The sequence below is a fragment of the Rattus norvegicus genome, chromosome 7 (assembly GCF_036323735.1).
Source record: "Rattus norvegicus strain BN/NHsdMcwi chromosome 7, GRCr8, whole genome shotgun sequence".
In the NCBI taxonomy this organism is placed as follows: Eukaryota; Metazoa; Chordata; class Mammalia; order Rodentia; family Muridae; genus Rattus; species Rattus norvegicus.
In genome coordinates, this window is record NC_086025.1 from 80,622,786 (window position 1) to 80,649,148 (window position 26,363).

General features: G+C 33.8%; 1 protein-coding gene across 6 annotated transcripts in view; it reads right to left on the reverse strand.

The window, feature by feature from the left end:
- Positions 1-14,555: 14,555 nt before the first annotated feature.
- The window catches only part of Csmd3 (CUB and Sushi multiple domains 3), a 1,319,129-nt gene continuing 1,307,321 nt past the window's right edge, over positions 14,556-26,363 (reverse strand). For all 6 annotated transcript variants that reach the window (XM_063264433.1, XM_063264432.1, XM_063264430.1 and 3 more), the window contains 4 exons: positions 24,925-25,037; positions 22,281-22,368; positions 20,847-20,982; positions 14,556-16,518 (listed from right to left, as the gene is read on the reverse strand). In XM_063264433.1, coding sequence (XP_063120503.1) covers positions 16,359-16,518; positions 20,847-20,982; positions 22,281-22,368; positions 24,925-25,037 — 497 coding nt within the window. In that variant the 3' untranslated portion in view covers positions 14,556-16,358. The remainder of the gene's footprint in view (positions 16,519-20,846; positions 20,983-22,280; positions 22,369-24,924; positions 25,038-26,363) is intronic.

Consider the following 26,363-nt stretch of genomic DNA (forward strand, 5'->3'; position numbering starts at 1 on the left):
AAGAGATAATAAGTTAAGAATTAGACTGAGAACTATTCTAGCTTATGGCCAAGGCATTAGTAAACAATATTAAGCCTCTGAGTTTTATTTTGAGGACTGTGTTGCAAGTGGAAACACCTGTGTCTATAGACTAACACATAGTAACTGCCAATGGTTAGGGTATAAACTTTCATAGTATAATAAATGTATAAAATTAATATTAATCAAACAAGGATAATTTCTTATCTTAAACTTACCACTTTTCAAATTTTTAATAAATGTACTTTAATTTAGGTTAAAAAATAGTAGGTTCCTATTTACCTTTTTTCTTTCAAATACCCTTAGCTCTGATAGAGCTACCCCAGACTATTCCTCTCTGCTATGTTGCTTTGTTCTCTCTCCTTAAACACTTACAACTCTTTTACTCACCATTTGACATACACATCACATACATTTTACTTCTACTAACCAAATGCTGTTTGTGACCCACTTTTTGGCTCCTTTCCAATCTATAGTCTTTAGTGTCTACACATGCATTTATATAATTATACTTGTACGGAAATACCAAAGTGGTATCTTCATATAAGAGAGGACATGTAGTGTTTGTTTTATGACCATGGTTTCCTCATTTGATATAACATTTTCCAATTCTATTTATTTTTCTGTTCATTGAATTTTCCTTCAGAGCTAACAAGATTCCATCGTGTGTATGCACCACATCTTCATTATCCATTTATCAAATGACAAACATCTAAGCAGATGAGCCCACTTCCTTGCTATTGTGAATAGAGCTATAATACCAGTGAATGTGTTAGTAGCTCTTTATAAGACACAAAGTTCCCAGGTATATGCTCACGAATGGTATAATTAGGTCAAATATACCTTTTTTCATTTTTTAAATTTTATTGGTTATTTTATTTATTTACATTTCAAATGTTATCCCCCTTCCTGCTTTCCCCTCAGAAAACCCCCTTTCCTACTCCTACACCCTGCTTCTATGAGAATGCTCCCCCACTCACTCCCTCCTTCCTCCCAGCCCTGGCATTCCTCTACACTGGGGAATCCAGCCTTCACAGGAACAAGGGCCTCTCCTCCCATTGTGGCCTGACAAGGCCCATCCTCTGCTACATATGCAGCTGGAGCCATTAGTCACTCCATGTGCATGCTTCGGTTGGTGGTTTAGTCCCTGGGAGCTTTGGGGGGGTAGGTTAGTTGATATCGTTCTTCTTCCTATGGGGTTGCAAACCCCTTCAGCTCCTTCAGTCCTTCCCCTAACTCCTCCATTGGTGTCCCCATGCTCAGTCTGATAGTTGGCTGCAAGCATCCACACCTGTATTGATAAGGCTTCAAAGGTAAAGGGTGGGAAGAACTTGGGAGAGAGAGAGAATGGGAGGAAAAAGAGGGGGCAGGATCAGATGTGGGAGGAGATGGGAGATGTAGAGGCTCAAATTGCACAGAGGTGTGTAGCAATGGTGGGTGGGGAACTGGGGTTAGCCAAAGAAAGCCAAGGACACCAGGAAAGCAAGAGGCTCCCAAGACTCAACGAGGATGACATTAGTTGAAATACCCAACAAAGGGGAGGAAGAACCTATAGATAGACCATATCCAGAGGTTAGGCATGGCACACGGTTCAGAGATGGGGCCACCCACTCTTCTCAAAAATTTTAACCCCGAATTGCTCCTGTCTAAGGGAAACACAGGACAAAGAGTGGAGCAGAGACTGAAGGAAAGGTCATCCAAAGACTGTCCCACCTAGGAATCCATCCCCTATGCAGCCCCCAAACCCAGTCACTATTGTTGAATCCAAGAAGTTCTTGCTGACAGGAGCCTGATATGGATGTCTCCTGAGAGGCTCTGCCAGAGGATTGATGATACAGATCTGATCCCTTACCTTTAATTACTTTTTTTTACCTCGTTAAGTTATACATCACCTTTGGTCTGAGCTTCCTATAAAATATCAGGGCATTGACAAAATATATACACATTGTTTACCAGCATGTGATTGCAACTCCCACTACTTAAGTTCCCCAAAAGTTTTGTCCTTACTTGAAATCTCATGAGCATTATTTTCCTTAATATCTGAATTTTTGTTGACATCCTCATCCTCTAAGCTTAATATCTACTCATATGATTCTATACTTTCCATACATTTTGTCCTATGCATGAACTAGTCCTAAATGCTTCCAAATTATAAGGCCAATAATCACAACCACCACCTCCCCACTGATAACAAGTTCCTGTGCTAATCTGCTTTTTTCTTGGTTAGGTTTGGAGACACAATCTCTCTCTGTTTACTCCTGACCATCTTAGAACTCACTATGCACAACAGGTTGGACATGAACTCCCATAGAGTCTCCAGCCTCTCCCTCCCAAATGCTAATCACTAATCAATCTTAGTTAAATGTAAGAAAAATTCTGTTAAAATAACTTAAATAGTTTGAATTAGTTCATTGTTTCAAAAATTGCCATTCAAAATGTTGGAAAGTTTGTACCTGAGCAAGGTAGCTTACACATGCATTAAGTCAAAGAAAAAGGAGAGAAAATGTTGAATTAGTTGATTAGATTTGGGGGCGGTTGTTTTTGTTTTCTTTTTCATTTAATCTGTATATATGTATATAGCCCTGAAAATTAAATAGCCCCACTTACATTCAGGGCAACATTTCCTTTTTGAATTGTCTGCCACAGGTAAATCTACTGTGGAATACCCCCACAGACATACCCATACATCTCGTAATTCAGAAATTGACAGGCAAGATAAACCACCCCAAGGCTGCGATAGCTATGATTATTCCTGTTTCTACATCTCTCCAAATCGCATATGTGTGCTGCTACGCAGCCTTCAATCTTCTATTTATTGAAGTCTCCATCATTGTCTACTCGCTTATCTCAAAAGAGCTCATAGTATAATCTGTCCTGTTTCATGCTTAACTGTTTTCTCTTCCATTGGTACCATAAGCAGTCACTGAGACAAAAATGCAAGACTTTCAATTTCTCTGGCTAGTAATAGAGGGTATATTGTAAACCAAGTTGGATAATTTGGAAAACTGTGTACTTCAGCAGTAACTACACTAAATAATATACCAGAAAAAGAAAATGTTACTTTGGACATGATAATTTGTGAAAGGAGAAGAAAAGAGAGAGAAAAGAAGCAATGAAACAATATACTTACCATGTCAAATAGATATTTCAGTAGCATATGCAAGTTTTGTAAATAAATGGTGAAAGAATTATTCAGGATCACAGTCACATGGCTGATATAGATAAACTACTAGGTAGAATAAATTTCACAGAAATAGTTACCACAAGATTTTGAAAGTTGTCTAGTTTGGTAAATGTTAGGTAAATGTAAATAGTTGAAATTTTAGAGCAAAAATGTATTGTCTTTAATTAAATACTAATTTTATCTTGATATTTCTAATACTATACACTTGCTTGTTTATTATTACTTAGAATAATACCTTTTTTTCAGTCTCCAAACCCAGTATCTGTGTGTGTGTTGATTAACATGTCCTAAATATTTGTGGACATTTATAAAGACATATACATATTTTCTAAAATGTGTATATTTTTATCCATATAACATCTGCATCATAATTTAACCACCAAAAATATGTGCCATAAAATACCAACAATGTATAGTAATCTTTTCAAAAGATATTTGATAGGATTTTTGAAAAGTCCTATTTTACTTTTTAAAATGGCTTTCATTTAAAAGCAAAAGGAGAAATCGAAATGAGTTGAATTTTTCAGAGAGCTGAAATTTTATTGCATGTAATATTTACATTTTGTTCAAAATAAGGCATATTTGATGAGAAAAGTCAACCTCTTACATCTAGTAGCTCTCTCCAACTACAACTGTCTAGGATTTGGTAATTCTACAAGACAACTAGACATAACAGATGGGCCATGGCATTATCAGGTTGACTATAAATCTGACCATTATTATTAGATCTTTTTTGAATTAACAGACATTTATTTCCAAATTAAGAAAAAATATGAACATTATCAACTTGCAAAATGATAAAATTTCCTTTTTTTATTACTATAAGCTATTTTATTACCAATTAAGCTAAAATATACCTATTGTTTAGTGCTCATTATATATTAAATTATTCAATAATACTTCAACTGCCAATGTCCATTGCCAAAAATCACCAACAGTCTATATATGGTGGAGGAAACAGGATTTCACACATACTACATTGAAGTGCAACACCGAGAGTTAATCTCAACTTATTTCAACGTCAGTATTATAAACAGAACTGGAATAAATAAATGTACTTTGTTATTTTGTATGTGTTCTCATGTGTCTATTTGTACAAATCCCTTGAGTTGAAATTTGTTTCTATATGTACAAAACTCTTTTCAGGGATAAGCATCAACTTCATCTGAATTATGAATATGAAAATCAGAGTAAGGAAAAGATTTTGCTTTGTATTTTCCTTATGGCTTTCTAATATTTGAAACTAGGAAATGCATCAAAATAGAAAATAGAGAACTTCAAATGAAGTACAAATATGAAAATCAAAGTAAGAGGAAGATTTTGCTTTACATTTTTCTTAATGCTTTCTAATACTTGTAACAATGAAATGCATCAAAATAGAAAAATAATTATCAATTATGCATTATTAATATTTGCATAGCTAAAAATCCATGTGGCAGGTAGAATGTGTGATAAGAAAATAAAATATTATCTTGAGTATTTCTTATTTACATTTTGAATGTTATTCCCTTTACCGGTTTCCCCTCCCCTTCTTTATGGATGTTCCCCTCCCCACCCTCCCCCATTGCCACCCTCCCCTCAACAAGAAATACTCAAGATAATAAAAATATATATATATAAAATATATTAGAATTGGACCTGACATTAACTACTTCCTAGCAGCACATGGAAGAAAGATGAAGTCTAATAAAACTGGCAGTGGAGTTTGAGTATGTTCAATAGTTGGGATATGCATATATCTTACAATAAATAAAATAATTTACATTGAAAAAGACTGGAAGTATACATTTGGAAATGTATATCAGAGACTCATAGATTTCAGCAGTTCTCAATCTGTGGGTCATGACCCCTTTGGAGGTCACATATGAGATATTCTTCATATCAGATATTTACATTACTATTTATAAAAGCAGTGAAATTTCTCCTATGAAGTATCAATGAAATAATTTTGTAATTGAGGGTTACCACAATGTGAGGAACTGTACTGAAGGGTTGCAGCATTAGGAAGGTGGAAAACCCATGATTGTAGAAGGCTGAAGTAAAATGTCTTGCACTGCAGGGTGATGAGATGCAGCCACACACAGTGATGATATTTGGGTGTCATGACACATGGTGAACTGAGGTGCCATCAGTTTGCCTGTGTGTAGTTGTCAATATTTCTACACAGAGACTCAAATAAACAAGTCCCTCTGCCCTCAGCCAAAGTGGGATTCATCGAATCCTGCGTAAAGAAACAAAATTCTATTCTTCACAAACTGTTTTCTAATATTTCACAGTGGGAAAAATTAAAAATTTCAAAATGAATGCTCTAGCATGTCTGTAAATGTTTCCACTATTATTTTTTAAAGATACAGCATAAACTGTACAGATTTACTTCATTGATTCCCAAAGAAAACTTATTGAATTTAACACTTACATCCATACATTGAATATAACCCTTACCTTTACATCAAAATAGTTAGTGAGTTAAAGTTATCTATGTGGTGTCAGGCTGTCAGGAAAGGTAGGAGCTAAATTACTTTTTCAGATGATAAGTTATTATTGAAATACATTACAAAATTGGTATCAAATTCTTTACTTGCCATCTTTTCAGACTTTCTTTTTTTACAGAAAAGGATCACAACTTAAATTTTTACTAAATTCTGCATAAAATATAAACCTACTATTTACAGTAATTAATTATAAATAGATGGTAATTTCTAAAACTATCACAGGTCAGTGACTATTTTCAGTCTGGACAATCAAAACATGATTTTAAGCTATAGTCAATATGTCTATCTTTGATTTTTTAGTTGGATAATATGTTATGAGCATAACTATAAGCAAAAAGAGAACTGATTATCCTTTTGTAAGATAGAATATCAATACATATATATTTTAACTGTGCCTTATTTGTCTGATTTATGCTTAAAATTGACTTTTGTCTTTTAAGTCCAAATGATAAGAAATAGAGATATTGCTCGGTAGCTAAAAACACTTGCTCTTGTAGATGACCTGGGCTCAGTTGCTATTACCCACAGGATAGCTCTCAATTATCTACAACTTCTGTTCTAGGAGATCTGAGGCAATCAGCCTAAATGTGGTGCACATAAGTAAGTGCATACACATGCTCATACACACAAAATAAAATTAATAAATCTTTAAAGTGTGAACAATAGGATCTGATAAATATCCTAAGGAAACACACACAGACCAATTTTTCCCTCCCCAAAACCAGTGCCCACTGATCACTATTTTTATCATTTTAATCTTTTATCATTTTAGTCTTTTATCATTTAGTCTTTTTCTAAGATGTTAACCTCAGTTGTCCTAGTAAGTCACAATGTCTCAAATTCATAATAGTCGCAAAACAGGTAGTGCTGCTATACAACCCAAATTATTTTTCTGTTAATTATCACATTAGAGTGTCATAGTAAAGAGATTAAAAATTGTATGATTTTCTCTTATATTTCAGAGAAGTTTAATTTCAGTGAGAATAAGGGATACATTTGATAAAGTTACAGTATATTAGACTACACTTTCAGGAAAGATTATGATACATGAAATGTCAAGGGGACTATAAGTCCAGACCTAGACTTCAAAGATATAGATACATACTTATTTGTGTCTGGTCATAATTGAATTTTCTTCTTTGGACTTTCCTTCCTTGTTTTGAGACCACGAAATTCTATGGTCCTTTATACTTCCTACTTCCTCTCAGTGCAGACACTTCTGTGGTAGGCTGTAAATATATCTGCTGAAACCATATTGTTGAATATGGTTCAATATTTTATACCATGACAATTCATTGCTACAAGATATTATTTATGCTTTTATATTCTTCAAACATTTACTATAACTTAACAAAATCACATTCTTCTAGTATTAAAAAATAAGTGACTTTAATATAATTGATTTAAAATAGATATTTTGCAGCTATTCTTTCATCTTATTCATTTTGTGTTCATTGACTTCATCTTCAAGTGTTTTTTTCCTTGAGAGAAAAAAGAAAAATTTATCCTCTGACATCCCCTCAGATGAGTTAGCAAGAGGCCTAACAATGATTCTATCTAAATACAGCTTGGTTAAAATATATATATATATGTATATATATATATATATATATTTATATATAAAGAAGCTAGTGGGATAGTAGTAAGCATAAACACCATGAATAATAGAAACTTGTCAATGAAGAAATGATATTTTAAGAAACAAACCTGTGTCTCAAAGATACTAGAAATCTGAGTTCATCTCTTATCATGACACAGACATAATATTCAGAATTGTTAGCGAGACGATAATATTACTATCTAACAAAATGCTTCCAAATTTAGAACACATACATTTATATGTTTCTGAAGAGTCAATTCCTCCAAGTGTTTTTCCCCCAGAATGATGAGAAACTTGAAGTAATGAACATCCAGCACCCTTCCCTTACACAAGAGGACAAATCAAGCACAGAAATTAAAATTATGTGCTGAGAAAATGGACATGAATCCCATAATAAATAACTTTCTATTCCTATCATAATAGATTGGGCTGGGTGGAAATAAGCTATACAATGAGACAAAGAGGAGTAAAATCAATTCAAATTATCCCACCTCCAAGCAAATTATGTGTCATTTTAGCAATGAGAGAGAACTTGAAAATGATTTCACGTTTCTGTGTTTTACATAATACATCTCATGTATAATCTGAAAAAAAATGAGGTCAGTTCATGAAAATGGACAAGGAAATTCCATCATGGAGGTACTTGTACTCAAGAGACTTTAAAAACAGTACAGTCTGTAAAATAATGTAAATGGACGCAATGCTCTTCAACTCTGTCCATTTAACTATTTGAAAAGTTTTATGTTTCAGTTTGAAAATGATACCCACTTCCTGCGCTGCACTCTGTGTGACTTATCTGCTTTATTTCAGTGGAGATGAAAATAAGAAAAAGTAGAATTTTGAGCAAGATTGTAGTGGCATATATTGTATTTTCAGATGGTTGTGATTAAATTTTAACAATTTATATTGTTGAGAGACAGGAATTTAGACCACAGTGTATCTGTTCTTTCTTACTTACAGTTTCCTTTATTGTATATTCATTTTTGCTTTGAGTCCTCAGATCTTTCTGAGTGTTCTATTTTCAGGATTATGTGCCACAAGACACTGGCTCCTGCTTTGTTTGCACATGTTTCCTGTTACAACCATGCTAACCTAATCAGTTCCCCTTTTCAAAAGCATTGGACTTGCACTCGTGCAATACTTCCCCAGATGTATGATTATGACCATGTGATTGGTTGGTTAACTTTTGAGAATCGATCCAGAAGGTGACAGAAGACCTTTGATATGAGTATGTCTACTTAATGTATCAATTACCTTCCATACCATAACATACTACTGAGATTTAATATAACATGTAGGTTCTCCTTCAAGCATCAGCTTCTGATAAACTGGGGCCTGGATAAGCATCTCTACTTTGAGGTTTTTATTAGATTCTTTCATACCCTTACAGGTAAGAAATCTATGCTACATATGAGAGAGGTAACCTTACATTACTACAAAAAAAGAAAGAAAAAAAAGAGAAACAGAAAGGAGAGAGAGAGAGATAGACAGAGACAGAGACAGAGACAGAGAGACAGACAAGAGAGGGAAAGGAGGAAAGACTTGGCCTTTAGGCAACCAGTCAAAGCAACTCCAGATACTGGCAAGTTATGTTACCCCAGTATAATTGTTTAAATATGGATCCCACCAGCCAGGTTCTTATTTCACCTTAGCTAAGAGGACACTCTAATGAAGAATTGAGCAAGGCATGTAGCAACTGATTTCCTGTATCCCAAGTAAAAGGAGCAAAAATTCCTTAATATTATTGATGACTCAAGTCATGAATGTACTCTCCTTCGTAAAACTTCCTAAGAAGTAGGCAGGTTTAGTAATGTCTTCAACTATGAGACAATCCATGCCTTTATATCCAGGATTCTTTAGTAATGCTGGCACTTCTCATGCTCGCTCAGATATGTCTCCTCCAATGTATTAACTGAAGAATCTGAACTCATTAATACCCTTTAGTTTTCATCAATGAAAGAACTAAAACAAATCAAGTAGGATCTAGGCATCTTTCAAAGAAAAGTATAGGAAATGTTTGACATCTCTCTAAACTATGGCATTCTTGGAAGAATATTGGTGTTGTGATAGGTCAGATCTTTACTGATTCTGACTTCAATGGTTAGAATATATGAAGATGGGTTGTACATTTTAGAACTTGAGTGGTGCATAGGATTTTAGGCAGTCCTATAATTTCTTTGAATGATATTATTATACTGGATACCAAAATACTAGCATTTTATTGTCTGTGTATTCAGCAATGAAAACAAAACTATTAAATCCTACCCTCATGGCAACTATTCAACTAGGTCCTAGTGAAAATCTTACAACTGTTTTCAAATGCCGTACTAAGGCTATGTAGGACGTAAAGTCAGCCTATCCCTCCATGTGTGAAGAAAAAAATCCTTCTGAGGGATAGATTTGTTATTCAACCTACTCAGTGGGAAAAAAATGACAAAATTGTACTTGGGTATCTAGATTCCCATTAATGGTCTATTACATGTATTACATTCTCTCTTCTATATCTGTGATCTAGTGGAAGAAGGGAGGCTGGAAAGTAATTAAAGCAACCAGGAAGAGGGAACAAGAGAAATGTACACTCGTTAAAGTCTTCAGAGAGTAGTCATCTACTACAACTACTCTACTTGAAGAAATAAACTGATAAATCCTATGTCATTTACAAAACATATTTCTGAAGATAAATTTCTCCAGTATTGTGTGTTAAGAGGGAATTTTGTCTGAAAGAACAAGAATATACTTATAATGGGAACCCCTAGTCTCCAGATGACCTCCAAGTCAATCAATAGGTAAATCTTGTAATATCAGGCATGACTGTAAGGTTTCTAATTAATAGTGATGGTTCCAATACTATACTTACCTCTTTCTCTGGGCAATTCTTCCTGGCTATTTTCAGGCTTATGGGCATCAAAGGGATTATTCTTATCAATGCTTACTTCACTTTTATGTTATTTTATTGTGTAAATTAATCTCTACCCATAATTTTCAACAGATACCCAAGAGTCATCTTTCTGTGTTGGAAAGATTTGTCAACAAAGATGGGGGTTCAAAATTATTTTCAAAGCCTTACAAAAATCATAGGATTGAACAATGGGTCAGGGAAATCAAGGAGTTATTGCCAACAGTTCTTCTATTTAACAATCAGTATGTACCAATCCTATTCCAAATACTGACACTACAAGCACACAAATATAAGTTGATGAAGGCACCATTGTGTTTCTTCTTACTGCTGAATTTTCTCACGTCTAAACTTTAATGATATTTCAAGCACTCATCAGTAAATTTCTTTGTTAGGAGATTTTTAACTCCACCACCCTCTCTGTTAATTTCCAGTGCAGTCTGTTAAGACATCTAGTGGAGACTACACAATGGTACAAGCCCTTGGTGTCACAAAGGCAGATATTCTTCCTGTATAGCAAACGCTCCTTAATGCCTATACTTTATAAAAACAAATTCCTTCTAAAGTCCAATAGTGAATAGTCATAGATTTTAAAGACGTTCCATTTTGTACTTCTATAGCTTCTGAAAATCAATTTGTTTTGCCATTGAATCGACTGCTGCTATAGACTGGAATAGACAGAATCATATACGGTAGACCTCCCTTGGTTATTAGAAACAGAGTTCATACTTTTGGATAGGACCTAGCTGTATACCAAAATGATGTAACTTTAATGAAATGGCATTTTAACACATAGGTGATCTAATCTGTACCCCTTCCTTAAATGAGACACCAAACCACTAAATAAAACATGAAATTCACCGGAAGATGATATAAAGTTTTAATGCCCAAGGCCAGATCATCATCTTACTCAGCATTAAGTTTAGGATTCACTGTAAGTCTGGAGATAGAGTTACTTCAGTTAAATATAGGGACGTCATCCAGGCCCTCCCAATGCTCAGTGAGAGAAGTCAGGCCTTTTCGTGATTATCAGGCTAACAAAAATCAGCTTTGATCACCATGGTAGCTGTATAGATAATTTATATATAAAGCTTTAATAAGAAATGATGTATATATCCCCCTTACATGGGCACAAGATTAGAAGGATTTGATAAATTAAAATCCTCTGCTCAAATCTTCACAAGTGAACAAAGTGCAGAGAAGGAGAGTCTCTGTAGTTCTCAACTACAGGTAAGACACCTATATCCTATCCTACCCTACCCTATCCTATCCTTCCCTACCCTACCCTACCCTATCCTATCCTATCCTATCCTATCCTATCCTATCCTATCCTATCCTATCCTATCCCCATCCTCATTCCATCCCCATCCCCATCCCCATCCCCATCCCCATCCCCATCCCCATCCCCATCCCCATCCCCATCCCCGTCCCCGTCCCCATCCCCATCTCCATCCCCATCCCCATCCCCATCCCCATTCCCTTTCTCATTTCCAAGGCTCAGGAATCATTGCAAAATATAGAGGGGAGATTTTAAGAGTCTAAGATTAGAGAAGACTGGAGTAAACAGTCCACGTGACAATACTGTTATATTCATGAATTCACAGCCGTTCTTATTGCTCACACAAGACCTGTGTAATATCAACTCATTCAACTTTCTAGTGGAGAGTATGAAAAGGTGCTTAAGTCACCCAAATACTTAAAAAGATAGTGACAGTTAATAGTTTTATGGGATCAAGGGTCATTGTACACCAAATGTGTCACTCTTGGTTGGCTGAGCATGCACCAGTGGATGGCCCAACTCCAGGAATATAACGAAGAACAAAATAAATCAATGCTTTTTATTGTGTTTTATTTTTCACTTCATTTTTTAACTTTTTAATATTTTTTAATTTTGGCACTTATTTTATTTTTATAATTTTCTTTTTATTGAAAATAGGTTTTCTCATAAAGTATATCTGGTCAGAATTTCCCTCATTCTATTTCCTCCTAGCTCTGTACCTCCTCCTGTCTCTTCTGGATTCAGCACCTTTCTGCTTCCTTTTAGATACAGCAGCTAAACAGGGCAAAACAAGATACAGTAAGAAAATGCAAAAGGCTTCATCATATTGAGGCTGGACATGGCAACCCAACAAGAGAAAAAAAAGTACATCAAGCAACCTAACCCATGCTTAGTTGGAGTAGGGAGATAGAAGTGGATCTAAGAAACAAATGGAATAGTTGAGAATGAACATGATAAAATAATTAGCAAGAAGTTATCAAAATTTGGAAAAGTTTACTCAACCAAAAGATTCTATTAAAGACATCTGCTTTATGGTTACCAAAATCTCACAAGCAGTGTAAGCCATATGTTACTGAAGTGCAAGAAATATTCTGAAAACTTAATAAAAGACTGTGGCTCAATTCCTGAACTCATGGGATATTCATCAAAACAAAAACAGTTTAGCTTATTAACCTAAGGATGGTGCAGATGGTATAGCTAGTATTTCTATGGTTGCTCTATGGAATCTTGTATTACACATTACCAAAGTTCAAAGTCATGGATATTTTCATGAAATTCCACTAATACATCATCTATTTAGGTGATCTATATAATCAGATTTGAACAACCTCAAGCACTACCATCCTTTTTGTTTGTTTTGTTTTGTTTTTGTGTTTGCTTCTTTGTTTGTTTTATAGTAACAACTGGCAGTATAATGCCTTTCACGGGAAAAAGTCTGTAGCAGAGCCTTAAAGATAGTATAAAGTCTACTTGAGAAACAAATTATTTTAATACTTTCTTGGTTCACTTTTCATTCCTACATTGAGTGGTCCACCTCACTCCAGAGTAAACACCAAACTACTACATTACTCTCTGTGTCTCAGAATTATTTTGACCTAGATCACATCACAAGGTCTAGGGGATATAGGGAATCTAGAACAAGATCATAGTAATAAGACCACATCTAGGGGTTAGGGATTTGGCTCAGTGGTAGAGCGCTTGCCTAGCAAGCACAAGGCCCTGGGTTCGATCCCCAGCTCCGAAAAAGAGAATAGAAAAAAAAAAAGACCACATCTATTTTTGCAGCTATGCTAATAGATACTAGTTAGTTTGGGTCATATAAAAGTTTAAACAGGAATATCTTGTTTTATATCTTGCAGTACAATTTGAATGCAGAAAATGTGGTGCTTTTTATAATACTAATAAACTTATAAAACAGAGGGACTTATTAAAGTTGTGAAAGTATCTGGTTTGTGTTCACTATTTCCATTGTTTGTATTCTGAAGAAAGTAATCTAATGTCTGGTGGCCCCTTGTATTCCCCAACAGCTTCTAAATCTTCTTTCTCTGTAATTACTTCAGAATACTAAACTCATGAAAGTGATGTCAGAGAGGTATTTCTCAAATTTTATAACATGTATATCTTCTTATATCAATATCCCCTTACCTCTAGTCATCCTAAAAACAAAAGAAGTAAATCAATCTTCTTTTTTTTTTTTTTTTGCTTCTTTTTTTTGGAGCTGGGGACCGAACCCAGGGCCTTGCGCTTCCTAGGCAAGCGCTCTACCACTGAGCTAAATCCCCAACCCCGTAAATCAATCTTCTTTTTTTAGCCCAAATTTGTTCTCTCTCTCTCTCTCTCTCTCTCTCTCTCTCTCTCTCTCTCTCTCTCTCTCTCGTGTGTGTGTGTGTGTGTGTGTGTGTGTGTGTGTGTGTGTGTGTGTGTGTGTGTGTAGATAGTAGTTGATTCTCTTTTTCCCTATATGTGTTATATAGACCAAACACAGATAGAAGGCTTGGCAGTATAAGTCTCTACCCACTGTCAGGAACTATTGTTAACTATTATTTTTTAACATTGTTTAAATTGGGTTTATTTTAAATTTATAAATATTCAAAGGTTAATACTTTGACAAACAGTGTGTTGTGATTTTCCTTAAAAAAGATTAATGCTCAATTTTTGACTTTTTAATCTATATCATGTCCTTTTCTAGACCCCCACTTGTGAATGTATCAAAAAATAAATCTTTCCATTCAGTCATTCCTACTGTCACTACATAGTCAAGGGACTCTGGGCAAGACATATATATATATATATATATATATATATATATATATATATATATACACATATATATATGTGTGTGTGTGTATATATGTATATATGTATATATATTTTTTCTTAAGCATTTAAAAATGCAACTAGGCTTTTAAAAGCTATAAAAGACTATCACAGTTGTAAGTAGAATAAAGAGGGAGAAACTACATTTTATTACCTGTTGAAATGTGACATGTAATTGGTACACATTTTTAAAAGCACCAAGTGAAAATGGGCCTGTGCTTTGCTTTTTACAAACAGAACAGCTATAGGTGAATTTGAAAAGAAAACACGTTTTACAAAAGCAATTATCCTTTTTTATTTGTTTACATTGCACTGAAAATTTACATCATACTTTTACAAAGTTTTTTTATCATAAAAATATACTTCTTTACAAAAGTGTATGCATTAATATAAGAGGAGTAGCCAGTTGCAGAAGAAACGTCATTTAAACAAGATCTTAAACATATTAACCTTAACATTAGTGAATGAATCATTGTTATTGCAGTCATTTGAATAAACAAGAATAAATAACAGATGGCATAAAATTTAAAACTGCATCCTGTCAGTAGAATACAATGTTGAGAAAATTGTATGAATTTCCAAAACAATGTATCTCAAAGTGTTTTACAAGAAATTCACTAAATGTAGAGATAGCTCAAGCAGTGCTCCCAGGTGCAATGGTTTCTCATAGGCACTCTTGTCTCATGATACAAAAGCGAGAGCCGTCACAGAACAATCCAGATTTGAAATGGACAACAACAGAGAGTTCACAATGAGTTTGTGTTTATTCGGTGAAATGAAATATGACAAACAAACAAAAGGAAGACTATGCCCTATTAACTAAAAAGGTCAACACTGCAGCACGATGTAGCTTTCAGTGAGCTAACGACAGCACACAAACGTTTGTAAATCAGACAATGCAAACACTGGCTGTACCTGATACCTACTTAAAACATAGGGTATAGACAGAACATTCAAAACCTGTCAAAATCGGATGAACACATATATTCAGGAAACAACTTTATATTGGTGATCTGAAAGAACTTCTTGGTTCTTTTAGTCAGGAAGTTAAGGGGTAGATCAGAGTACATTTTACCACTTTGTTCAAAGAAACTAAAAAGTGTCAAATGCAGCAAAATGAAAGATTCAGCTAGAAGGATGTGTAGACATTATAAATTAAATGCAGACATAATAAACTGTTTCTATTAGGTCTTTCAAAACCAAAATAGTGTTTGGTTAAATGATGATAACAAGCTGGTGTGTCAGATAACTGCAAAATAAGCATCTTTACAGATAATTTTTGTGAGCCAAAACCCTTCGTAGATGACAAAGAATATTGAGACAAACGTCTAAAGAGCTTCTCAGAGCTCAATGGCTAAAACTGTTTCCTTAATAATAAAGAAATAGGAAAGGTCTCAGAATGACCTTTCATCTGAAGAAACTTGAAAATGATCCTAAAAAACATAATATCTTTATTATGAACACAGAATGCCAGATTCGGGTGGGCAATCTTATTTCTTCTGTGGCATCAATTCGCTCAAAAATATTTAAAGGTGTGTGCCATTCCAAAAGATCTAGAGAAATAAGGAATTCAATACCTGGGATAAAAAGGATGAACTGTAGATATGTGGTGTGTATGAACTACAGACACGTGGGTGCGATGTAGCTTATGACAGCAAAGAGAAGTCAGTGATCTATTGACTCTGGTAAGTATAGCTCTTATTTTCTACCCTATATCATTTTTTAACCCAGTCCCTCTAATATAGTTTATAAAGCACAGAAATACTGATAGTGGATGCTCCTCCAATATATGCAAATAAGTTTATGTTTTAGAATAATCTCCTTTTTAAAAAAAGCGAATGAACTGTGAGTGAGCACTCGCAGAGTGCAGCCCGATTTCTGTAAAACTCTCCACGGTAAGCATGAAGACGGAGTCCGATCCAGTTTATGAAAAAAACACTCTTCGCTATCATTCCTCAGGAAAAGGTGACCCAGCAAGTCCTGAAAAGTGTGCTTTGTTTAGCAGTGAACTCAAAGTGCACTGTTCAGTGTGTCGATTTCCAGGATTCTGAAGAAGGCAACGTGTTGCCGTGTTATACCATTGTGCAAACTGTGTTCAAGTTGGGGTCGAATCGAACTGCCTTCCCCTCCACAGACTTGGCATTGGTGTCGTACATGGGATTCTCAAAGGCTGCTTGACCATTGTTATTTTCATGAACAGAACATCCTGTGTACTGAGTTTTGGGGGCAGTCCTGTTAGAAAAATAACATTGATAGAGTCATGTTAGGGTGCTTCTTGAAACAGCAGTCTAAGGTTCGAATAATATATTTCATTAGCACTGGTAGGTTATAATGTCACTTAAAAGTATTGAATAAGAAATTATAAGCCTAATAAATATTTATAAATATCACATAAAATATATTAAAATAAATAAATGATATTGACTCAAATTTTCTTGAGAAATAAAAGTTACTGCTTATGTACAATATATAGAAGGTATGTACCTTTAATTGATAAAAATTCACTTATCACTTATTAAGTATGTGTTTATGTTCGGGCATCATTCTCAATATTGAATACATTCTACTTTTTAAAGCAAATAAAGTCATGATTCTTGTGAATTTAAATTGAAGTGATAGAGAACAACGATTATGGGTAAACAGAACAAGAAGTGTAGATCATGACAATTCGACAATTGTTTTGACTCAAAAGAAAGAGTTAATGTAGAAAGAAATAATCTAGAAATTACTTTAAGAAAGATGATGAAAGAGTCACAGGCAAAGGCCTGCACCCAACCATCGAACAGAAGCTGCTGACCCCTGTGGTGGAATTAGGGAAAAACGGGAAGAAGCTGAGTAGGAGGATGATGCTGTAGGAGGACCAGCAGTCTCAACTAAACTGGACCCTGAAATCTCTCAGAAACTGAACCACCAGGCAGGCAGCATATGCCAGCTGATAGGAGGCCCCCAACACATATACAGCAGAGGACTGCTGGGTTTGGACTCAATCAAAGAAGATGCTCCTAACCCTCAAGAAACTGGAGGCCACAGGGAGTGGGGAGGTGTGGGGTTGGGGGAGACATTCTCATGGAGATGGGGGGAGGAGGTATGGGATGGGAAACAGGCAGAGTATGATCCAGGAGGGGGATAAAATATGGACGGTAAACCTTATTTAAATATATGTATTTATTTAAATATAAATAAATATAAATGTATATTTATACATATCTATTTATATGAAATTATATGGGAATTAAAAAAATTTTGAGGCGTGAAGAATAAAAAGACTACAATTCTAAAATAACACAGAAATTTGAGCTGCATAAAGACTAGATAAATGTTTGTCAACCAAAAGTCTAATTTAGTTGCCTCGTAAATGCAAATCTTTAGCTTTGTTGTCAAATTGTATATATACGAGCTATAAAGTATTAAAAGCTAAAAGAAAAGTTTTGCTGACATTTCTGTCCTGAAAATGTTTCCAAACAATTACAGATAATTAACATTTAAACTTTAGTGTTACTTAAAAACCAATGGAATCTAGGCAGGTTGGTGTATGCTACTCATTTATAGTGCCTTCTTAAGTTCTTACCCCTTTCACTAGTGCTTATGTATTATTTCTTTTTCCTAATCATGTTTTATAGTTTTTATTCTCAGTTTCATTTTTATGACAAAGAAGAGATTGGCCTAATTCTTAATGAGGTCTTGCATAAAAATAATCTTGATTCCTTTTCTGATACTTTATAATTTTCAACTATCAGTTACATTGACATTTTTGTTACACATTGTATTATATTATTTTACTGTCTTAGTGCATTTTCTTTGTTGTTCTTATTTCAAATATATGTAAATTCAATGGAAATAAATTTTAAAGCACTCTCAGGAATCTTGACTTAAACTCCTGCGTGAAGGAAATTTACTGGAAGAATTTACTGTTTGGGCAAGAGAATAATTGACAGCAACTACAACTCCATCTCTACGTTTCCTTGAGCAACTATTCTTACAATAAATACTAGGTAATAAGTTATGGGAATCTCTTTTTTTTAAATTAGGTAATGAATAAAGAAAGAATGGAATCAAGAATGTATACCAGAATTGACTCTTTTTAATATTGATCTACATTTTGAGACATTTCATTTATCTCAAACTGACTTCAAGTTCTCCATATTCAAGAATGGAATTGAACTTCTGACATTCCTGCCTCTCTACGTTCCTTGTGTTGGGACTACCAGCATGCAGCACCACATCCAACTTGTGAATTACGGATACTATACCTAGAGTGTCATCATTAATGGGCAAACACTGAATACTAGGAGCCTTGGACCACAACTTGAGGAAAAAGATTCATCAAGTTTTATAAATCCAAAAATGTTACATTATGAGCATTAATTTACTCGTGTTTCGTTAAATTCTAAACACAAGTGCTAAATCTATCAAACTTCTTAAAAGTCATATGTATAATAAATAGTGAGCTCCAATTTGGTAATTATTTCCAAGATTTGGCATGAATATCAAAAGTAAGAGAAAGCAACACAGAAAAAAATCTTTTGTTTAGATAGTATATTAATAAAATGAAAAGAAAATCCACAGAGAAGATAACATTAAATTCAAATTATTTATTTTATAAAGGCTTCAAGTCCAGAATAAAGGACTTTCCCCTCTTATCACCAAGAAAAAAAACTTTAGTTGGTAAATAGATTCTAAAGAGCCCAATATTCAGAAAATAGGAGACCCTGAGTTGCCCCACCCCATTGGTAAATCTACAACCTACTTCCTACTTCTCATTCTCAGGGAAAATAATGGAAATGGAGTAGAAAAATTTAAGAGCCAGAAGACCAGGATAGCTACTGTTTGTGTCTTCTAGACACAACAGGAAATACTACTTCCACGAAATCTCTAATCTAAATTTGGCAAAAACAAGAGCAAATAACGACAGTACCAGTTGACGGGCTAATACTAACAACAGTCACAAAACCCAGACAATATTGTGGATGCCAAGAAGTGCATGCTAACAGGAGCCTGATATAGCTGTCTCCTGAGAGTATCTACCAGAGCCTGACGAAAACATAAGCAGATGCTTGCAGCCAACCATTGAACTCAGATTGGGATTCCCAATGGAGAAGTTAGAGAAAGGACTGAAGTAGCTGAAGGGGTTTGTAACCCCATAGGAAGAACAACAATATCAACCAACCAGACCACACCAGATCTCCAAGGGAATAAACTACCAGCCAAAGAGTACACATGGGCGAATGGCTCCTGCAACATATGTCGCAGAAGACTGGTCTTGTTGGACATCAATGGGAGGAGAGGTCCTTGTTCCTGTGAAGGCTTGATGGCCCAATGTAGAGGAATGCCAGTGTGGGGAGGTGCGAGGCAGTGGGTGGGTTGGAGAGGAAAACCCTCCTGGATGCAGGGGGTAGGGAGTTGGGATTGGAGGTTTGCGGAAGGGAAACAGGGAAAGAGGATAACATTTGAAATGCAAAGAAAGAAAATATTTAATTAAAAAAAATCCAAGCATGGTAAATGATATCACATGAGCAAAATCTTAAAAATTATTCTGTGTTTAAGAAGGCCAATATTACCCACTCTATGATTGAATTCATATAAAACATTCAGAATAAGAGAAGAGTTGTAGTTCCTTGTATTTTGCTGAAGTTTGAAGTGTGGAAGTTAGGGAATGACCGCTAATGAGTTCACAGTACTCTATTGATGAATATATTCTGAAACTAATGGCAATTACTTTCACATGCCACAGTGGATCTTCTCTTTGGGGCTGGCTTATACAGTATAAGAAAATTATGTATATTATATTAAAATTATATATAAATGTACATATATACATAATATTAAAGGACTCTCAATTTTACATGGCACAGACTAACATATGAAAAAAATATCAGGTTGGAAGAGAATGTACTATAATAGATAAGTGTGTAAAGGTGTAAATGTTTTTAAATATATTTAATTGAATAATTTAGTTGTCTGCAAATCTTTACTTGATATGGGATTTTTTCCAAATAGTGGAGAATTAAAAATAAAACTCAATCCAATGTCTGAATTTCATAGAATACATATGACTGAACTATTATGTGCTATTATTTAGTTTGTATCACAAACAAAAATAACCATTGAATAATCTTCAAACAACTAAAGATGAATGACAGATTAGAACATGACTATCTGTTAACCAGAGTCAAATGACTCAGCACTGCCAGTGAACCTGAGCTCTCCTAGTTTTCTCCATAGGTCTAGCAGTAGTTTGTTTCTCTACAGTTTAAACCTGAATGTAGATTCAATATCTCTAATGTATCAATATGGCTAATATATAAATACCATATTTGATAAGTTCTGTGCCAAGAAATTTAAAGACAAAATATGCAAGTGTTAGGTTGAATCATGTGCAATGTACCCATATGGCAATGTATACATATGGCATTGAGTGATAGAATGAATCAAAGAGGGTTACAATTCAGCACACAGATGTTAAGAACACATAGATGTGGCGTTGGTATAACACAGTAGAAACAACATGAATAGAAATTTTGTGCAAAGTTTTTTTCTGTCACTGAAGACGCACACCTTACCTTTGTTTGTAAAGATAAAACCCAAATCCTGCAAATATAAGTGCAAAAAAAGGCACAAGAATTGCAATGGCCACGGAACTACTATTTGTACCATGAGGCTGATTTGAAGAATTTGACCCTTCTGAAGTATTCAGTCCTAATGGAAATAACACAAATAAGTCATTGAAGTACAATCAACACAAGCTTATATTAGATTTTATACATAAAAAAATAATTTTCTTCCATTTTCAAGTGAGAAAAATAAGGCTTCCCAAATTTAGGATGGGAACAGAAAATAGAAAACAGCTAATGGCTACTTTTACCTAACATTATTGATTCTTTTTATCCATTTGTCTAAAAGTCATAGTGTTTTAACAGTCATTCTTGTCATCTGAATACCCTCTAACCAGTGACATTACTGTGCAAATATTCAATGCCAGTGAATATTTTATAGATCACATTAAATGATAAATTATGTTTTGTTTAGAGTGTTAATATATTATTTATCTTGTTATTGTGTATTTACTGGCCTAAATGGTATATATATTGATTTTATTTATAATTCAATATTTTATATATTTATAATATATGTTCATATATCCCACTACTTCCTTCTGCTGCCAGCCTAGTTCCCAACCTCAAGAATTTTGAGATCAGCTTCATTCCATGAATTTATAAATATTGCCAATATTTTTAAGTAATATCTCATTCTATACTAATTTTCCTGTGACTATGTGTATTTACCTAAAAGTTTAAAGTCATGATTGGTTATGATAAATATGAAATGATAGCCTTTAGAGTAATAATTCATTGTTTATATACTCATATAAGAGTTTAATGCTAGGAGTCACTCTATCTCAGGAATATGTACACCAAAGCTATGTGTTTATAAATAAATGATCAGTAAATATTGTGCTCATGTTAACATGATTGTAAATGAAAACTACAAAACCTTGTGCATTATAGCACAGAAAAATTTGTGTGTTTAAGAAAACTAAACTTTCAAAGGGACCCATTCCTTAAAGCTACTTTTCCCTTTAGGCTTTAAAAGTTTTTCATAGTGTCACTACATCTTCTCAGAAGTAAGGAAATTGCTCCAATGTTCAAACTAAAAAGAGAAGAGAGGAGATAAAACTAATTTACAGTTTAATATTTCCATGTTATCTATATCACTTTTTCTTCTTTGTATTTGCTTGGGGGCAAGACAGCTTATCATATTAATGACAGATATAATGAAAAACCAAGCTTTGTATAGAGTTATTACATAAAAAGTAATATTTGTAAGAACATAGTTATTCCTTAAATGTGTTAAAATGACTAACTATATAATCATGACAATGCATAATTCAAGATATTGTAAGTGTGCAAAATGTACAGAATTTTTATGTCTTTTTAGAATGTCTATAGTATCAAAGAACTACTTGAAAATAAAAATAAAAAAATCAAATATATTACCCAGTCTTTGTAGTCCAAATTGCCCATAATCTTTGCCTTTAATAAATCCTTGGAATACATAAGTAGCTCCGTCAGGTTCAGCAGAAACCTGAAAATATTTGAAATTCTGATTAAATATGAAGAATGGCCACATCCTTATTTTTTAATCCTCAATAAATATTCAATGCATGCTAAAGTGAATGTTGGCCTTTGAGTTTTTTTTCTATTTGTTCTATGTAATAAGCACTTGAAGCAAATTTTCAATTATAAAAACAAAGGTATAATTTATAATTTTAAATAATTATATTGGTAAATTGGACATTGCATTATTCTCTCCCACAGTTTTATAAATCTCTTATAGGATAAGAGTACATTGGTCAAATAATAATACACTTGAAAATTGAATTAGACCGTCAAAAGATGACTCAGCATGTAAGAGCCGCCCTTCTGGAGGACCTGCTTTGAGTTCTCAGCACCCATACTAGGAAGCTCACAACCTCCCATGCCTCCAACACCATTATTGCATCTCTGTAAGCAGCAGCCTGTATGTGGTGTACATACATATTCTCAGCCATACATGGATACCAGTAAATGAAAGCAAAACATAATTTAGGTACCCAATTATATTAGCCCTTCTTCTACTCCAGAGACACCACAGAAGGAAGATGGTTTTACTCATCACTTTGAGCCATAGCAAGGCTGATGATAGGCTAATATAGTACTCTGATATAAAGATCATATTTCCCATTAGATTAAATGTAAGAAAATACTTACAAAAGGCCATATACAATATTACTTCACTCATAAAAATTTAATCTATATAAGTCTATAGAGACTGAAAATAGATTTTTGGCCGCTTAGGTATGAGTGCAGAAGGAAATAAAGACAGCTATAGGCTGTGAGATACCCACTTGAAGTGATGAAATTATTCTAAAGTGAATTTTCTAGCTGCTCCACCTATCTGGACATATAATCAATCTCACCAATCTATATTCAAAATTCGATTGATTGTAGAGTAGGGTGAAAATGTTGAAATTGAGCTGTTAAAAATGGCCCCTGTCAACAGCACAAAGTGGTGAACACCTATAACCCCAACTTGCGAGGCTGAGAAATGGAGTGAGGAAATGTTAAAGCAAGTAACAACAGAAACATCATCACACATCAGTATATGTGAGAGCATTGTAGAGTGTCCTGATCTTTGAAATCCTTGGGTTCCAGGTAGTAACTGCTCCTTCAGCCCCAGACTCAGAATAGAGCAGAAGGTTGACCTCAGACAGACATCCCTCACCTACCTCCCACCATGAGGAAGAATTTTCTTGTAACCTGGGTTCTATTGGTTTTTCTTGATGTTATTTATAAGCTGTTTACCATCTGTGTTTTATGTGTTAATACTCATAGTCATGTTTTAACAGATTCAAATATGTCATGGCCTTTCACTGCATACATAAAATAGGAAATGATACAGGTTACTTACTCAGTGATTAACAAGTAACATGAATTTATTTCTAAACTTGAATAACTGACAAAACGTTACATAGCTCATGGCTGCTGTAATTAAAGTTACTTTGAAAATTATTATATATTTACCATAAAAAAAGTACCCCAAACTAACTACGGGAGTCTGACATTTCTAAGCACAAGGTCCAGCCTATCAATAGACTTTGTACTCTGCTGATGACCACAGTTAAAAATCAAAATCAAATCCTGATATCTTAATAAATGAATGTTCCTCATTTTAGTGTAATTCAACAACCTAAGTAAAATGAAGACTTATGACTTCCCAATTCTGCAAATGTAGAGAATACAAATACAACAAAACCTAAAAACTGGGTGGACTGTTATTTTTCCTTAAAAACAACTTTTTGAACATTACCAAGGGGAATCTTTTGTCATAAACATATATATGTATATATATATATGTATGCCACTTTAAAATATGATCTAAGCTCACATATTTGTCCTTTACAAAGACTCAATGACCTAAATGTAAGGATTAGACCTATTGATGTCAATAATATGGGCAGACACCTCCACTGATGTCATTTATCAACAAGAGAATCTACAGTGAAGATGTAGTAGCTGTCTTTCCAAAGGAAACATATAAATCCTCTTTAGAGAATATTTTGTGAAATATTCTAAATCCATACTTTAATTAACGAACATCTTTATACTTAAATTTTTGATCCAGCTTTAAATGTTTTGCATATGCCTTAAAAATTGGGCCCTGTCAAAGTGGAAACGCACACAAACAAAATGATTGAAAGAAGGAAATTCATTATTAGTCACAGGTTTACCTTGGACTATGAGTTTTCTGCTTCATAAGTGGTAAGATTGTAATTGTAACACACTTGACTTTAAATTTTTCTTTAGCCACATTTTTACCACCATTGATGATAAAAATATATTTGATGAAGTGAAAATCATGACATACAAACAAGAACATACAACACAAATATTTATATGAATATTCATAACACAGAAGTAAGAAAACTGTAAAAAATGTAATAAATGCTGAGCTTATTTTAAATTGATAATATTATATATGAGATTATATGAATAAATACATATCCACATGAGCTAAATTGAGAAAAAAGTCTCCTTTTTTGGAAAAAAGAAATCTGTAAATTTGCCCTTAAGATCAGCAGTATGCTTTTAAGAAACTTACAAATCCATCCATGGCCCAATTTTCTTCCTTCATTTTCTTTACAGAAGCATTTGCTGGTACTTTAATAAGATATATATGTAACATTAGGCGAGCTTCCTGGCTTTTGTAGACCCCTGCAAAATACAAGGCATCTATTTAATTTTGTAAATAGTTATAACTTATTTTGTTAGAGACAACTTATTAGATATATTGTGAAATGCAGAGAAATAAGGCAAATATGAAGTCAACGGTGACTGCACACATAGAGCATACAACTGCACTATGTACCTGTTTCTCAGCTGAAATGACAAATTAAGGCTTCTCTGAATTTTTAACTTCCCTAAGTGCTAATACTGACTAAGTGACTTCTTCTTGTAGTCAGGCCTGCAAACTAAAAGATACAAACCAGGATTTTAAATTCTTGATGTATTCTATAACAATGAATTAGAAGCTAATTCTGTATCTTGGGTATTGCTAGAATCACCAAAATAATTATATGTGGTGTCTATGCTCAAATTTTTTCAATAGAGTAAAAATTGCTAATATGATACACAAGTAAGCAAAATATGATGAAATGTGATAAAGTTTAGGCTGGAATAGAAGAGTTTTTTTTTCCCTCTGGGTCTATCAGAAAATATCTATTTAGTAAAAGAGGATGTGCTATCTTAAAACTTGAGAATTTAGCTCAAGATGGTAAACTTGGGAATGACATAAATGCAAGAAGCAAAAAGACCTATAATTCATCCTTTAACTGGATACTGTGAGAGCTAGAATAGGCTAGAGTGTAGACAGTTAAGGCATGATAAGTCAGGAAGTGAGCAATCATTTTATGACTGACTACTGATTAAAAGTTGACTCTTGTTGACTTGCCTACTGTTTTACTTAGTAGTAAGGGACCCTAAGAATGTACTGGGAAAGTCAAGGTAAGGAAATATAAAACCTGTTAAAGTAGATTACAATCAATTAAAAAAACATAAAGATACTAACATTTAATAGTTGTGGTAAATGGTTATACTTGTCCTATATATGACACTGAGTAAAGGCTAATGAAATTATTATAAACTTTCATGCATGTTTTTAAATTTACCTGAATTTATTTGGATAATTTACTAAGAAACAAAGATATATAAAATATATTTTTCGCTGACTTGGAAAAAACAAAACTTATTTACATATGGTAACTCAATTAATCATTAATTAAATGTAAATACATCTCTCATTCAAATTAAGATTTTTCTAATTTATTCCATATTTAAAAAGTGTAATGTATACTAAATTCTGATAAATGTACTTTATGAGATGGTACAATACAGAATAATAAGCAGTGTTTCTTGTAATATTTTCAAATGTAACAACTTTATTTTACTTACACCACAAGTTAATTTAATAGAACTAATTGCACAAGAATGTTATGTACTAAAAGAAATTACAATATATATATCTTATTTACAATATCATAA